This window comes from Eleutherodactylus coqui, chromosome 1 (genome assembly GCF_035609145.1).
Source record: "Eleutherodactylus coqui strain aEleCoq1 chromosome 1, aEleCoq1.hap1, whole genome shotgun sequence".
Classification (NCBI taxonomy): Eukaryota; Metazoa; Chordata; class Amphibia; order Anura; family Eleutherodactylidae; genus Eleutherodactylus; species Eleutherodactylus coqui.
Window position 1 is genome coordinate 34,298,398 of NC_089837.1, and position 18,031 is coordinate 34,316,428.

The 18,031-nt window shown below is 40.4% G+C and overlaps 1 protein-coding gene across 9 annotated transcripts in view; it reads right to left on the minus strand.

Moving 5' to 3' along the window:
* The window catches only part of NCOA1 (nuclear receptor coactivator 1), a 559,390-nt gene that overhangs the window by 123,345 nt on the left and 418,014 nt on the right, over nucleotides 1-18,031 (minus strand). For all 9 annotated transcript variants that reach the window (XM_066594793.1, XM_066594827.1, XM_066594821.1 and 6 more), the window contains exons 2-3: nucleotides 6,085-6,184; nucleotides 1,570-1,736 (exon numbers count right to left, since the gene is read on the minus strand). In XM_066594793.1, the coding sequence (XP_066450890.1) occupies nucleotides 1,570-1,736; nucleotides 6,085-6,167 (250 nt within the window). In that variant the 5' untranslated portion in view covers nucleotides 6,168-6,184. The remainder of the gene's footprint in view (nucleotides 1-1,569; nucleotides 1,737-6,084; nucleotides 6,185-18,031) is intronic.

Consider the following 18,031-nt stretch of genomic DNA (forward strand, 5'->3'; position numbering starts at 1 on the left):
GGAAGACATGCTTATACATTATAGCAAACCGCCAGAGAGATTTTTGCAGCTACTGCTGTTGCGTTGAGCTCACAGAGCATTGTCTACACTGGATACAACTGTACCCACTTCTCAACTGACAGCAGGACTGCATATGTACAATGTGTCAGTCTGAAGTCCGGGATGTTGAGCTCACAGAGCATTGTGTACATTGGGTACAATTGTATCCACTTGTTAGCTGAGAACAAGACTGGCTATGTGCAATGTATCAGCCTGGAGTCCAGGCTATCCAGCTATTGAGCCCACAGAGCATTGTCTACACTGGATACAACTGTACCCGCTTCTCAGCTGAGAGTAGGACTAGCTATGTACAATGTATCAGTCTGGAGTCCCGGCTGTTGAGCTCACAGAGCATTGTGTACACTGGATACAACCGTACCCAATTCTCAGCTGAGAGTTGGACTAGCTACGTACAATGTATCAGTCTGGAGTCTGGTCTTTTGAGCTCACAGAGCATTGTCTACACTGGATACAATTGTATCCCCTTCTGAGCTGAGAACAATACCAGCTATGTACAATGTATCAGGCTGGAGTCTGGGCGTTGAGCTCACAGAGCATTGTCTACACTGGATATAATTGTATCCCCTTCTGAGCTGAGAGCAGAACCAGCTATGTACAACGTATTAGTCTGGAGTCTGGGCTGTTGAGCTCACAGAGCATTGTCTACACTGGATATAATTGTATCCCCTTCTGAGCTGAGAACAGTACCAGCTATGTACAATGTATCAGGCTGGAGTCTGGGCGTTAAGCTCACAGAGCATTGTCTACACTGGATATAATTGTATCCCCTTCTGAGCTGAGAGCAGTACCAGCTATGTACAATGTATCAGTCTGGAGTCCAGGCTATCCAGCTATTGAGCCCACAGAGCATTGTCTACACTGGATACAACTGTACCCGCTTCTCAGCTGAGAGTAGGACTAGCTATGTACAATGTATCAGTCTGGAGTCCTGGCTGTTGAGCTCACAGAGCATTGTGTACACTGGATACAACCATACCCAATTCTCAGCTGAGAGCTGGACTAGCTATGTACAATGTATCAGTCTGGAGTCCGGGATGTTGAGCTTACAGAGCATTGTCTACACTGGACACAATTGTATCCCCTTCTGAGCTATGAACAGTACCAGCTATGTACAATGTATCAGTCTGGAGTCTGGGCTGTTGAGCTCACAGAGCATTGTCTACACTGGACACAATTATATCCCCTTCTGAGCTATGAACAGTACCAGCTATGTACAATGTATCAGTCTGGAGTCTGGGCGTTGAGCTCACAGAGCATTGTCTACACTGGATATAATTGTAACACTACTCAGCTGAGAGTAGGGCAAACTCTGTGTAGGATTACTGCCTCTGAAAAAATCTGTTTCCATTCACTGACAGAAAGCAGATATCTTAAAATGATGGGGTACTGAAACACAAAGTATATTATAAAGTTGTGGAACTTCACTTATGTGGTGACTGACCAAAAACTGGAAAGTCCCTTTAAGAGGAAGGCGTGGCTACAGAATGGGGTGGGACTTGTAGCTCTTACCTTGTTTCTTCTTCTTCAGCTGCTGGATCTGGTCCATCCTCTTGATTAGGATTTTGCATTTGTCCGGTTTGACACTGAAGTTGTCGATATCCCCGATATTCGCTGAGAGAAGCTCCGCCAGCTCCTCCAGGTATTTGTTTTCTTGCTCTCGCCGGCGCTTTTCATTGCTATGGGAGAGAGAGCAAAAATACGTAAAAATGCAGATTATTACCCGATCCTTCGGCCAAGCCGATCGCTCCTGCAGTATAATGTAATACTATAGTACTGCATTATACCACAGGTAATCTAGCAAGCCACGCCACAGGCATGACTTGATCGGCAACATGCAGTGGCAGCCTTCAAAAGGTCCCCGGCTGCCATGGCAACTGAACAGCACCCCCTGGGGGAGCCGATCGGGGCATTTAAATGCTGCTGCAGTGTTTAAAGGGTTAACAGCCACGATCCCCAACTTTGCTACAATGTATCAATGCAGTTTAAATGTTTCAGTCCAAGCTGTAGAATCTTTTGATCACCGAGGATTGACTAGACTGGATACAATTGTAGCAAACCCTCAGCTGTCTATTAGCTTGGTGTTGTTTTCAGCAAGCAGAGATTTTGAAAATGGTGAGAAATGGAAACGCAAAGTGTATTAGAAAGTCGCAGAATTCATTTTAGGACTGACAACGAGAACAGAAAAAACAGCGATGCGCGGCAGAGAAATGGGGGAGGGGTGTCCTTCGAGGAAGAGAACCTTTTATCTTAATGGCAGCGGTAGAGAGTACACCGCGCTCATCCTCATCATGCAGATGGCGGTAATGGTATCACAGGCAGGTAAGTAGCTCCGTATTAAGGCCAGGCGGCTGCTGATAATTTCCAGCACAGGTTGGCCACATGGGATCGAGCTCCGGCTCCTCGTATTACACATATGCTAGTGACCCACTTCTTTTGCAACGGAGCTTCATTTATGTAATGCCGCTAATGAGTTCAATTACATGAGGCATTTAATGTGGGCGCCAGGAGATTGGGCACCGTGGAGACTGGAAAAGGTCACGGTCGTCCAAAACTCAATAACTGCGGTACTCCTAACGAGGGGATACGGTGAAACGGGGCGACACGGGTAGGAGCGACTAAAAGAACTACGGTTTCCAAAAGGGTTCTCCACCTGTGGCGGCATCACAGGGGCTATGCTTGCCAACGTGCGATTTCCATGTCTTTCCCGTCCCATTGAGAACAATGAGCGAGGCGTTCCGAGGGAACAACCAAAGATAGAACATGCTGCGATTTTTTTTCTTCCCCCGAGTAAAAAGTCACTCGTGTGAATATGCCCTAAACAGAGTTTTATGAAAATCTGATTAATAGGGCCAGGCTGGAGTAATCGAACACAGTCCAGCTGCTAGGGGTGGACTGCTTTCTATACAAGGCTATGGTTGTTACATTGTGTCCATAGCAAGTAGATGGCTGCCATACCAAGCTTATACGTGATCTGTAGCAAAAAAGCAGAGGGGCAGCCTGGCAGCAGCCTCACCATGTTCTGCCCTGTCTCAGCCGCCACTATTAATCAGATTTTTCCAAAAAATACCTTAAAGGGGTTTGCTGGCAGTAAGCTGATGATGACCTATTCACAGGATAGTCATTAATAGTTAATTGGTGGGGGTCCCTGCTGATTGAATTGAGCACCACTGTCACTCCATTCCAATGCAGACACAGCGCCGTACATTGTATACTGGCTGTGTCTGGTACTGCACTTCAATCCCATTCCGGCAACGGTGACCGCAACATCACATGTGTGAGAAGCGGTAATGCCACTCATCCGAACACCGCTGCCTCTTCCAGATTGTTGTGTGGTACCGTGAGCTCGCTCTGCCATTAAACACATCGCTAAGAAAATCCAACTTCAGTGGAGTTTTTGTGATGCCAATGTTGTGGGCATGGCACAGGGGATTTGCACTGCAACGCCACTGAGTTCAATGGCAGTGTGAGCCTGCAGTGCTACACGGAAGGCCTTAGGTGGAAAAAAACCACAACTTCACGTAGCAAAAGACTGCCCAATTAATATCCGCTTGTCCATGACACAGAAACAGGGCTGGATTGAAGGCTTGTGCCAACGGTACACTGAGCACCCAAGGTTTGAAGCCATGCCTGGTAACGTTATTGGAGCACTTTATGAGGGCACTATACAGAAAACCATTATGGGAGGGGTGTCTATAAAACAGTTCACACAGGGCACCAATAGACCGGCCGGCCCTTAGATGAAGTCGGTGGGACGATATCCCTTTAAGCATTTTACAGTAAATTCAATACGGCGATTCCATCATGCAATTGTGAGATTTTTTTAATCAATGCGCTTTAGAGCTGCTGGCCCTTTAAATTGTCCCATCTACCAACAAGGAGAAAAATATACAAACTAAAAGAAAAAAAGGTCAAAAGATTTATCTTATTTCCTTCACTCAAGCTAAAATTCTTACCATAAAAAAATGGGAATTATGAGATAGAGAAGAGCGTAATAATTGATAGGAGCAGCTTAGTTGTAACCGTGTTTCCCCGAAAATAAGACAGTGTCTTATATTAATTTTTGTTCAAAAAGGTTTAACTTTTTTACATGTATAGCTGCCTGGACACTATTTAAATTGACTTTTTATATTAACTGTTATCAGGGCTTAATTTTGGAGTAGGGCTTATATTTCAAGCATCCTCAAAAAGCCTGAAAAATCACTTTGCATCCTCAAAAAATTCTGGAAAATCATGCTAGGTCTTATTTTCAGGGAAACAGGGAATTACTGTTGAGAAGCTGCATTCTGTAATACGTGTGACGGCAGAGCCGTGTCTGCGCTACAATGTGTCTGCACAGCCCTGCGTGGCATTAGTAGGGCTCAATGTCATATTTCAGAAACATTTAAAAAACCAGAAACAAACCTGACAAATATACAACAAACGAATAGTAAAAAGGGAAAAAACACAAGCCAAAACAGAATGTAAAACAGAAGAACGCTGAACTAATAAAAGAAACAAAAAGCAAACATAACAAAAAACAAAACATGAAAAGAGCAAAAAGGTGAAAAAATAAATACATCAGAAATAAAAACAAAGAAAGGAGAAAAAGTAGATAAAACACAAAAATAAAAAACAAGCATGAAAAGTAAAACAAACAGAATCTGAAGCAGAAAAAAAGATCGTGAACAAATCAGAAGGATTTAAGAAAACGCAAACTGAAAAAATATATAAAAAGTGAAAAAAAGGATTCATGGAAAAAGAAACAAAGCAAATACAAAAAAAAAACACAAGAAAAGGGAAAAGAAAACAAAAAAACAAGAAACTGCAAAAAATAAAAACCCCAAAACAAGTAAAAACATCGAAACAAAATCTGCAGGTGAACAAATCCAGCCAGAATCTCCGGGCTGATCTCACGCGACCGGATATGCATTGCGGATTCCGTGGTAAGATGCGGGCGTTGAAGGGCACATATTTCCCTTCACACTCGCAGATACGAATTGCATATTCCGAAAGTGGAAGAAGCATAGCAGCGTGCTCCATTACTGTGGGATCGGCACGGAAGGCTTCCATTAACGTCAATGAAGCGTCCGACCCGCAGCCCATTAACATTGCGTACGGGCTGCGGGTACCGCGCCATTGCTAAACGTGAGAAATGCAAACAAAAACAAGCACAAACCTGTACTGCGCATGAGCGCCTGCGAGACTCTGCGGTCAGCCGCAATACAGGTTAGGGCCATACGCAGGGTCACAGCTGCAATCCGCTGCGGCAAAGAGAGGAGGGGGGGAGTTTAGAAGCGGCTAGCGCTGCTTAACTATGTCGGCTGGCCGTATGGAGACAATTGAAGTATTTTTGCCGGCTGAAGGAATTCCAGGCGGCGGCGTATATGCGCAGCACCTGACGAGAAAATGTGAGATTTAGCCGCTAATTGGTTGTGGCTGTCTCTCGTTCATGCGGGTGTCCGAGAATCGCAACGCTCGTACGAATGAGGCTTTACTGTAATATTTGCCAATTCTGACACGTATTTCGGTACAGATTCGCTGTAAATCCGCCCCACGTGACCGGACCCATGCACTGTACATCGGTAGTGCGATTGCTCGTCTCCATACAATTCCATTGTTACACATAGCGATGTGAGGCTGACAACCAACGATTATTGGTGTGATCACCCGACTAACGACCATTTACTCATTTGTCAGCTGACCGCCGGGCAGACGAGTCACAAGGGACTGGCACCGACTTATGTAAGGACTGCCCATCACTTCCGGAGAATAGAGAAATGATCTCATTCCTTGGAAACCAGATCGCTCTCGTCACAGGAGGCGGCGGCCGTATGGTGAGGTTAGTACCCTGAGAGCGCAGCAGCTGCCCAGCACCCGGGGCCGTTCACACACTTGTAGATAATCAAGCATGGCACAGATATTTAATGTATAGGTCACGGTGAATGCAGCCTTTCTCCACACAACAGCCATGAGCGCCGCCGCGCCATTACCCACAGATGTACATTCGTAGAACAGTAACTTTGTATCTCATGGGAGACTACTCACTTCTGCATGATGTCACATGGCGAGGCTTTCCTCTTGCGGTCCTGGCTAGCAGGGTCGATTGAACTGTCCCCAAGACCACTCATTTTGACCTATTTCACACCTGTGGACAGAAAGAAAAAACAAAGCTCAGGGTCAAAACTTCCTGGACAGGATATTAGACACATGCAGTATCTAGAGGGCAATCTGGTTTTTTAAAGGGTAACTCCACTTTTAGTGATAGTTGTGGAGCCTCAGTGAGCCCTCACGTCTTATCCAAGTCAATGTCATCATCGGATGTCAACGATTGCTAAAAGTGGAGTTCCCCTTTAAGAAGACTGTAACCGACATATTTGATCCTGATCGAATAAAAATGATCCAGAACTTAAAGGGGGTCATTCAATCATCGCATAAGAAAAAGTTCTCTACAGTTTCCTAATATACTTTGAATTTTAGTATTCATCAGTTTCAAGATCTCTGCTTGCTGCTAGTGAATAAAGGATTGACGTTTACATCCAGAGGCTGAAAACCTGTCCTGATTCTGCCCTACTTACACAGCCGTTGGAGCTGCTACAATGTATCAGGGCTTAGTCACACGGGCGCATCCAGGTGCCGATGGGCCGTCTTCCTGCTGATTGTTGAGTCTCACTGCTGAGACCCCATCAATCTCAAGATCGGGGGTCCCATGTCCCACATCCATCCCACTGCGAGGTTACAGCACCCCCAGCAGTGAGGAGCACCCTGAATGTGGTGCTGGTCACACAATCACACTAGCGCTCCACTGACCGTCAATGCGACTCCGTGGATTCCCAAGCGGGAGGCACTTAGGTATTTCTGTAAGCCCCACTGAAATGAATGGAGCCCTGACCGCACATGCTTGGCCAGCGCTGTGTCCATCATTGCGGGAGGAAAAGCGCCCCCTGCAGTGACTGGTAGAGCAGGACACAGATGTCCAGTTCTGCAGATCGGTGAGGGTCTCAGTGGTGAGACCCCCACAGATCAGCCAATTATCTTCTAAGCTATGGATAGGGGATAACTTGTAATCTTGTTAGAAGCCCTTTAACTACATTGATACATTGTAGCCCTAAGCTGTGAGTAGGATTAGTACAGACAAGTCTGAAGAGTGTAGCCATCCAATGACAACAAGCAGAGATCTTGAACGTGGTGATGAATTGCAACTTGATTCAGACAGTAGAGAAAATTTATAAAAACTGCAATGGAAAAGTGGTGATCGTTCCGATTTCAGATCTGGTCTTAGCATGAATCTGATTGGTTGCCAGGAGCATCTACTCCGCTTTGTCTCCCAATGACTCTCCTCTCATGCCATACTGCGTAAGAGACAATTACCCATCTTCCCCTGTAGCAAGCCAAACAACCTGCAGCAAAGAGGGTAAATACTTTCATGGAGAGCATGGAGATCTGGAGTAGTCACCACCAGCAGAGCCCCCTGTTGGCAGACAAGGAGCAGAACTGACTTAGATGCAGCCTAGTCAGCTGAGCGCCCCCTGGGACCACTGACTGGGGATTGCTTATGCCGCTAATGCATAATGACCAGAGAGGACTCTCAGGTTACACAGGAGGTGTTCTCCTTTAAGTAGTTAAAAAAAAAAAACCAAGAAGCAGAATGAAATATTTTCCTTCTTTGAAATCCCAGCCAGGTGTAGAAGAAGAAGCGCCACATGCAGCACACATGGCATCCAGGCCATCCCCAACTGGTATCTCGCTGGAAGCCCCGAGATCAGATCTGTCTATTCCTATGTTACATAAGACGGAGTGCAGGGAATCCAGCCTGACAGGTCCTAGCCCAGATCTGTCTGCTGCGCCGAGCAACCAAATGCTATGGAGAGACTTGTCACGCTACATCCCTAATGATCAGCATCTGCTCACATTCACTGCACCTCACTGTCCGATTAAAGAGTCTAGTACCATATATATTATACCTATATCCTATATATATATATAGTATACACATAAGCATTTATCAATCGCTTGATTCCCAATCAGGTTCGTCTCAATGCTGCCTCCTTCTGGGGCAGAGGCCATAGAGAGGAGGATGTGCTTTACTGCACTGTGGGGAATGTAATCCAACAAGACGGTACTATATTCTTGTACATGGGGGGCAGTATTATAGTAGTTATATTCTTGTACATAGGGAGCAGTATTATAGTAGTTATATTCTTGTACATAGGGGGCAGTATAATAGTAGTTATATTCTTGTACATAGGGGGCAGTATTATAGTAGTTATATTCTTGTACATAGGGGCAGTATTATAGTAGTTATGTTCTTGTACATAGGGGGCAGTATTATAGTAGTTATGTTCTTGTACATAGGGGGCAGTATTATAGTAGGTATATTCTTGTACATAGGAGGCAGTATTATAGTAGTTATATTCTTGTACATAGGGGCAGTATTATAGTAGTTATGTTCTTGTACATAGGGGGCAGTATTATAGTAGTTATATTCTTGTACATAGGGGGCAGTATTATAGTAGTTATATTCTTGAACATAGGGGGCAGTATTATAGTAGTTATATTCTTGAACATAGGGGGCAGTATTATAGTAGTTATATTCTTGTACATAGGGGCAGTATTATAGTAGTTATGTTCTTGTACATAGGGGGCAGTATTATAGTAGTTATATTCTTGAACATAGGGGGCAGTATTATAGTAGTTATATTCTTGTACATAGAGGTCAGTATTATAGTAGTTATATTCTTGTACATAGGAGGCAGTATTATAGTAGCTATATTCTTGTACATAGGGGGCAGTATTATAGTAGTTATGTTCTTGTACATAGGGGGCAGTATTATAGTAGTTATATACTTGTACATAGGGGCAGTATTATAGTAGTTATATTCTTGTACATAGGGGGCAGTATTATAGTAGTTATATTCTTGTACATAGGGAGCAGTATTATAGTAGTTATATTCTTGTACATAGGGGGCAGTATAATAGTAGTTATATTCTTGTACATAGGGGGCAGTATTATAGTAGTTATATTCTTGTACATAGGGGCAGTATTATAGTAGTTATGTTCTTGTACATAGGGGGCAGTATTATAGTAGTTATGTTCTTGTACATAGGGGGCAGTATTATAGTAGGTATATTCTTGTACATAGGAGGCAGTATTATAGTAGTTATATTCTTGTACATAGGGGCAGTATTATAGTAGTTATGTTCTTGTACATAGGGGGCAGTATTATAGTAGTTATATTCTTGTACATAGGGGGCAGTATTATAGTAGTTATATTCTTGAACATAGGGGGCAGTATTATAGTAGTTATATTCTTGAACATAGGGGGCAGTATTATAGTAGTTATATTCTTGTACATAGGGGCAGTATTATAGTAGTTATGTTCTTGTACATAGGGGGCAGTATTATAGTAGTTATATTCTTGAACATAGGGGGCAGTATTATAGTAGTTATATTCTTGTACATAGAGGTCAGTATTATAGTAGTTATATTCTTGTACATAGGAGGCAGTATTATAGTAGCTATATTCTTGTACATAGGGGGCAGTATTATAGTAGTTATGTTCTTGTACATAGGGGGCAGTATTATTGTAGTTATATTCTTGTACATAGGGGGCAGTATTATAGTAGTTATGTTCTTGTACATAGGGGGCAGTATTATAGTAGTTATATTCTTGTACATAGGGGGCAGTATTATAGTAGTTATATTCTTGTACATAGGGGGCAGTATTATAGTAGTTATATTCTTGTACATAGGGGGCAGTATTATAGTAGTTATGTTCTTGTACATAGGGGCAGTATTATAGTAGTTATATTCTTCTACATAGGGGGCAGTATTATAATAGTTATGTTCTTGTACATAGGGGCAGTATTATAGTAGTTATATTCTTCTACATAGCGGGCTGCATTATAGTAGCTATATTCTTGTACATAGGGGGCAGTATTATAGTAGTTATATTCTTGTACATAGGAGGCAGTATTATAGTAGTTATATTCTTGTACATAGGGGCAGTATTATAGTAGTTATATTCTTGTACATAGGGGGCAGTATTATAGTAGTTATATTCTTGTACATAGGGGGCAGTATTATAGTAGTTATATTCTTGTACATAGGGGCAGTATTATAGTAGTTATATTCTTGTACATAGGGGGCAGTATTATAGTAGTTATATTCTTCTACATAGGGGGGCAGTATTATAGTAGTTATATTCTTGTACATAGGAGGCAGTATTATAGTAGTTATATTCTTGTACATAGGGGGCAGTATTATAGTAGTTATATTCTTGTACATAGGGGGCAGTATTATAGTAGTTATATTCTTGTACATAGGGGGCAGTATTATAGTAGCTATATTCTTGTACATAGGGGGCAGTATTATAGTAGTTATATTCTTGTACATAGGGGGCAGTATTATAGTAGTTATATTCTTGTACATAGGGGCAGTATTATAGTAGTTATATTCTTGTACATAGGGGGCAGTATTATAGTAGTTATATTCTTGTACATAGGGGGCAGTATTATAGTAGTTATATTCTTCTACATAGGGGGCAGTATTGTAGTAGTTATATTCTTGTACATAGGAGGCAGTATTATAGTAGTTATATTCTTGTACATAGGGGGCAGTATTATAGTAGTTATATTCTTGTACATAGGGGGCAGTATTATAGTAGTTCTATTCTTGTACATAGGGGGCAGTATTATAGTAGCTATATTCTTGTACATAGGGGGCAGTATTATAGTAGTTATATTCTTGTACATAGGAAGCAGTATTATAGCAGTTATATTCTTGTACATAGGAAGCAGTATTATAGTAGTTATATTCTTGTACATAGGGGGCAGTATTATAGCAGTTATATTCTTGTACACAGGGGGCAGTATTATTGTAGTTATATTCTTGTACATAGTGGCAGTATTATAGTAGTTCTATTCTTGTACATAGGGGGCAGTATTATAGTAGTTATAGTCTTGTACATAGGGGGCAGTATTATAGTAGTTATATTCTTGTACATAGGGGGCAGTATTATAGTAGTTATATTCTTGTACATAGGGGGCAGTATTATAGTAGTTATATTCTTGTACATACGGGGCAGTATTATAGTAGTTATATTCTTGTATATAGAGGGCAGTATTATAGTAGTTATATTCTTGTACATAGGGGGCCGTATTATAGTAGTTATATTCTTGTACATAGGGGGCAGTATTATAATAGTTATATTCTTGTACATAGGGGGCAGTATTATAATAGTTATATTCTTGTACATAGGGGCAGTATTATAGTAGTTATATTCTTGTACATAGGGGCAGTATTATAGTAGTTATATTCTTGTATATAGGGGGCTGCATTATAGGAGTTATATTCTCGTACATAGAGGGCAGTATTATAGTAGTTATATTCTTGCACATAGGAGCAGTATTATAGTAGTTCTATTCTTGTACATAGGGGGCAGTATTATAGTAGTTATATTCTTGTACATAGAGGGCAGTATTATAGGAGTTATATTGTTGTACCTAGGGGGCAGTATTATAGTAGTTATATTCTTGTACATAGGGGGCAGTATTATAGTAGTTATATTCTTGTACGTAGGGGGCAGTATTATAGTAGTTATATTCTTGTACATAGGGGGGCAGTATTATAGTAGTTATATTCTTGTACATAGGGGGCAGTATTATAGTAGTTATATTCTTGTACATAGGGGGCGGTATTATAGCAGTTATATACTTGTACATAGGGGGCAGTATTATAGTAGTTATATTCTTGCACATAGGAGCAGTATTATAGTAGTTCTATTCTTGTACATAGGGGGCAGTATTATAGTAGTTCTATTCTTGTACATAGGGGGCAGTATTATAGTAGTTCTATTCTTGTACATAGGGGGCAGTATTATAGTAGTTCTATTCGTGTACATAGGGGGCAGTATTATATTAGTTATATTCTTCTACATAAGGGGCAGTATTATAGTAGTTATATTCTTCTACATAGGGGGCAGTATTATAGTAGTTATATTCTTGTACATAGGAGGCAGTGTTATAGTAGTTATATTCTTGTACATAGGAGCAGTATTATAGTAGTTATATTCTTGTACATAGGAGCAGTATTATAGTAGTTATATACTTGTACATAAGGAGCAGTATTATAGTAGTTATATTCTTGTACATAGGGGGCAGTATTATAGTAGTTATATTCTTGTACATAGGGGGCAGTATTATAGTAGTTATATTCTTGTACATAGGGGGCAGTATTATAGTAGTTATATTCTTGTACATAAGGGGCAGTATTATAGTAGTTATATTCTTGTACATAGGGGGCAGTATTATAGTAGTTATATTCTTGTACATAGGAGCAGTATTATTATAGTAGTTATATTCTTGTACATAGGGGGCAGTATTATAGTAGTTATATTCTTGTACATAGGGGGCAGTATTATAGTAGTTATATTCTTGTACATAGGGAGCAGTATTATAGTAGTTATATTCTTGTACATAGTGGGCAGTATTATAGTAGTTATATTCTTGTACATAGGGGGCAGTATTATAGTAGTTATGTTCTTGTACATAGGGGCAGTATTATAGTAGTTATATTCTTCTACATAGGGGGCAGTATTATAATAGTTATGTTCTTGTACATAGGGGCAGTATTATAGTAGTTATATTCTTCTACATAGCGGGCTGCATTATAGTAGCTATATTCTTGTACATAGGGGGCAGTATTATAGTAGTTATATTCTTGTACATAGGAGGCAGTATTATAGTAGTTATATTCTTGTACATAGGGGCAGTATTATAGTAGTTATATTCTTGTACATAGGGGGCAGTATTATAGTAGTTATATTCTTGTACATAGGGGGCAGTATTATAGTAGTTATATTCTTGTACATAGGGGCAGTATTATAGTAGTTATATTCTTGTACATAGGGGGCAGTATTATAGTAGTTATATTCTTCTACATAGGGGGGCAGTATTATAGTAGTTATATTCTTGTACATAGGAGGCAGTATTATAGTAGTTATATTCTTGTACATAGGGGGCAGTATTATAGTAGTTATATTCTTGTACATAGGGGGCAGTATTATAGTAGTTATATTCTTGTACATAGGGGGCAGTATTATAGTAGCTATATTCTTGTACATAGGGGGCAGTATTATAGTAGTTATATTCTTGTACATAGGGGGCAGTATTATAGTAGTTATATTCTTGTACATAGGGGCAGTATTATAGTAGTTATATTCTTGTACATAGGGGGCAGTATTATAGTAGTTATATTCTTGTACATAGGGGGCAGTATTATAGTAGTTATATTCTTCTACATAGGGGGCAGTATTGTAGTAGTTATATTCTTGTACATAGGAGGCAGTATTATAGTAGTTATATTCTTGTACATAGGGGGCAGTATTATAGTAGTTATATTCTTGTACATAGGGGGCAGTATTATAGTAGTTCTATTCTTGTACATAGGGGGCAGTATTATAGTAGCTATATTCTTGTACATAGGGGGCAGTATTATAGTAGTTATATTCTTGTACATAGGAAGCAGTATTATAGCAGTTATATTCTTGTACATAGGAAGCAGTATTATAGTAGTTATATTCTTGTACATAGGGGGCAGTATTATAGCAGTTATATTCTTGTACACAGGGGGCAGTATTATTGTAGTTATATTCTTGTACATAGTGGCAGTATTATAGTAGTTCTATTCTTGTACATAGGGGGCAGTATTATAGTAGTTATAGTCTTGTACATAGGGGGCAGTATTATAGTAGTTATATTCTTGTACATAGGGGGCAGTATTATAGTAGTTATATTCTTGTACATAGGGGGCAGTATTATAGTAGTTATATTCTTGTACATACGGGGCAGTATTATAGTAGTTATATTCTTGTATATAGAGGGCAGTATTATAGTAGTTATATTCTTGTACATAGGGGGCCGTATTATAGTAGTTATATTCTTGTACATAGGGGGCAGTATTATAATAGTTATATTCTTGTACATAGGGGGCAGTATTATAATAGTTATATTCTTGTACATAGGGGCAGTATTATAGTAGTTATATTCTTGTACATAGGGGCAGTATTATAGTAGTTATATTCTTGTATATAGGGGGCTGCATTATAGGAGTTATATTCTCGTACATAGAGGGCAGTATTATAGTAGTTATATTCTTGCACATAGGAGCAGTATTATAGTAGTTCTATTCTTGTACATAGGGGGCAGTATTATAGTAGTTATATTCTTGTACATAGAGGGCAGTATTATAGGAGTTATATTGTTGTACCTAGGGGGCAGTATTATAGTAGTTATATTCTTGTACATAGGGGGCAGTATTATAGTAGTTATATTCTTGTACGTAGGGGGCAGTATTATAGTAGTTATATTCTTGTACATAGGGGGGCAGTATTATAGTAGTTATATTCTTGTACATAGGGGGCAGTATTATAGTAGTTATATTCTTGTACATAGGGGGCGGTATTATAGCAGTTATATACTTGTACATAGGGGGCAGTATTATAGTAGTTATATTCTTGCACATAGGAGCAGTATTATAGTAGTTCTATTCTTGTACATAGGGGGCAGTATTATAGTAGTTCTATTCTTGTACATAGGGGGCAGTATTATAGTAGTTCTATTCTTGTACATAGGGGGCAGTATTATAGTAGTTCTATTCGTGTACATAGGGGGCAGTATTATATTAGTTATATTCTTCTACATAAGGGGCAGTATTATAGTAGTTATATTCTTGTACATAGGGGGCAGTATTATAGTAGTTATATTCTTGTACATAGGAGGCAGTGTTATAGTAGTTATATTCTTGTACATAGGAGCAGTATTATAGTAGTTATATTCTTGTACATAGGAGCAGTATTATAGTAGTTATATACTTGTACATAAGGAGCAGTATTATAGTAGTTATATTCTTGTACATAGGGGGCAGTATTATAGTAGTTATATTCTTGTACATAGGGGGCAGTATTATAGTAGTTATATTCTTGTACATAGGGGGCAGTATTATAGTAGTTATATTCTTGTACATAAGGGGCAGTATTATAGTAGTTATATTCTTGTACATAGGGGGCAGTATTATAGTAGTTATATTCTTGTACATAGGAGCAGTATTATTATAGTAGTTATATTCTTGTACATAGGGGGCAGTATTATAGTAGTTATATTCTTGTACATAGGGGGCAGTATTATAGTAGTTATATTCTTGTACATAGGGAGCAGTATTATAGTAGTTATATTCTTGTACATAGTGGGCAGTATTATAGTAGTTATATTCTTGTACATAGGGAGCAGTATTATAGTAGTTATATTCTTGCACACAGGGGGCAGTATTATAGTAGTTACATGCTTGTACATAGGAGGCAGTATTATAGTAGTTATATTCTTGTACACAGGGGGCAGTATTATAGTAGTTATATTCTTGTACATAGGGGCAGTATTATAGTAGTTATATTCTTGTACATAGGGGACAGTATTATAGTAGTTATATTCTTGTACATAGGAGGCAGTATTATAGTAGTTATATTCTTGCACACAGGGGGCAGTATTATAGTAGTTACATGCTTGTACATAGGAGGCAGTATTATAGTAGTTATATTCTTGTACACAGGGGGCAGTATTATAGTAGTTATATTCTTGTACATAGGGGCAGTATTATAGTAGTTATATTCTTGTACATAGGGGGCAGTATTATAGTAGTTATATTCTTGTACATGGGGGGCAGTATTATAGTAGTTATATTCTTGTACATGGGGGGCAGTATTATAGTCGTTATATTCTTGTACATGGGGGGCAGTATTATAGTAGTTATATTCTTGTACACAGGGAGCAGTATTATAGTAGTTATATTCTTGTACATGGGGGGCAGTATTATAGTAGTTATATTCTTGTACATAGAGAGCAGTATTATAGTATTTAGATTCATCTTGAAATAACTACATTGTGCTTTAACTTTAAGCAAGTACTTAAGAAAGTTGTGAGAGCATTAGATTTGGGTGGGGGGGCTCTGAACAATCTTGCCCCCTCCCTCTCCTTTCCCGCATACTGGAAGTAAAGAGGTTTGATGTATCAGGGGAGAATATATAAGTGAGATCCGTACTCTTTTGCAGCTAATGGACTGGAATCAATAAGAGTAAATGGTGTGTTTTATTGCGCTGCAGTACTGTCTGCTACATGTCTTGTGATAAGCACCCGAAATTACCTGGCTTTAATTCACTTCTTGACCTACTTGGCGCATTGAGGAAATGCTCTCATTAGTCACCTGACTGCGCCACATGCTGCTACATTTTAATATGCTGTATGACAATGCACTTGGGAGGGGATGTGATGAAGATGTGCAGATTGATTGACAGGGTAAAAGCTTTTAATGTGGGATATATGAGCCACCTCTAATGAAGTCCATGGACCATCATCAGTAGGAGCCACAGATAATAAGGGGCTTTTAAATATCCAGACAGTCCCAGTGGGTTCTGGTGAGGCGTACGACCCGAAAATGAACAGAGGCGGCACCATCCAGTTAGAAACATAACTATTTAGCATCAACCCACCTGCACTACTATGTACAAGCTCCATGGTAGGGATCATTGTCCCAGTATTCCCATCGAGGTATTTATGGGTTGGGTTAATAACAAGCACTAAACATATTTTCAACAAGCTCTTCGAAGGCCGTCACACAACTTTCCCAGAGTCCTGACCAGCAGATATGCCCAGTTATCCTTTACATATCAAACGCAAGGCATATGTGTATAACTCCAAAAAAAGTATGTGCACCATTGTGAGAAGCATGTGTGCCCCCTGGAAAACATGGGATACCCCCACAATATATTCCCTCTATAAAGTATGTAGCCACCCATACAGTATTTGCCCCCTAAAAAGTCTGGGATGCCACCCACAATACATGTGCTCTTTCAAAAGTATGTGCCCCACATACAGTATGTGCGACCCCAAAAAGTATGTGCCCCCCTATAAGAAGTATGTAACACCCCATAAAAGTATGTGCTACCTAAAAAAGCATGTGCCCAAGGAGTATGTGTACCCTCCCAAAAATCAACTTTGCCCCCTTCTAAGAAGTATGCATGCCCGTAATGCAACTTTTTTTGCTAGATTTCGCTAGAAGGGGCTCTGTGACGTGATTGGGTCATGTGACCCTGATAGAGCATCCTAATTAGTATCCAAAAGCACCAAATATCACTTTCCATGGAAAATAAAAGGAAGGGGAGGCCATGATGTCGAAGGGACTTTTGACTTAATTTATGTAAAAGTCGCAGGAGGGTGAGCAAAGCCACATAGCCTCAGAGGAACGGCGTCAAGGTATGGAGCTCATTTACATCGTACAGACTATGCGGACCCCTCAGATATGTGCGTCGCTTCTCCCCCAGCCCAGCAATGGCCGCGCCGCGCCACTTCTTAGTCATGATAGGGATGAAGACGTTCCCGTCTTGTTTGGACGCTTGTTATGTAAACAGACTTGAGGGACCCTTGGCAGAAGAGCGCTGTGACAGATCTCCCTCGCAGGCCTCGCTGCCATCATATTCACAGATGCTTCCAATCAGTCACTCTTCTCCTCATCGGATGTGGCAGCGAGACGGAGACCTAATTTAAGTACCAACCCAGATGGCTCTTTTTATTAAACATCTTCTCTATCAAGTATCAAAATAGACGCAAAGTGATTGTAACCGTCAGGTGTGCAGTCCCACGTAACCGGGAGGTGTGCAGCCCCACGTAACCGGGTGGTGTGCAGCCCCACGTAAGCGGGTGGTGTGCAGCCCCATGTAACCAGCAGGTTGCAGTCCCATGTAACCGGGAGGTGTGCAGTCCTATGTAAACCAGGAGACCTGCAGCTTTTTAATAGACTTCACCATTTGCAAGATCAGCGCTTGCTGTCTGTGAATGAGAACAATCTTATTTACCTCTAGAGACTGAAAACCCGCAGAGGCGTTGGAGGGAATTTAATACGACCGAAGATGCAGCTTCAAATAGGATCCTCGCTGGTGTCAGAGGC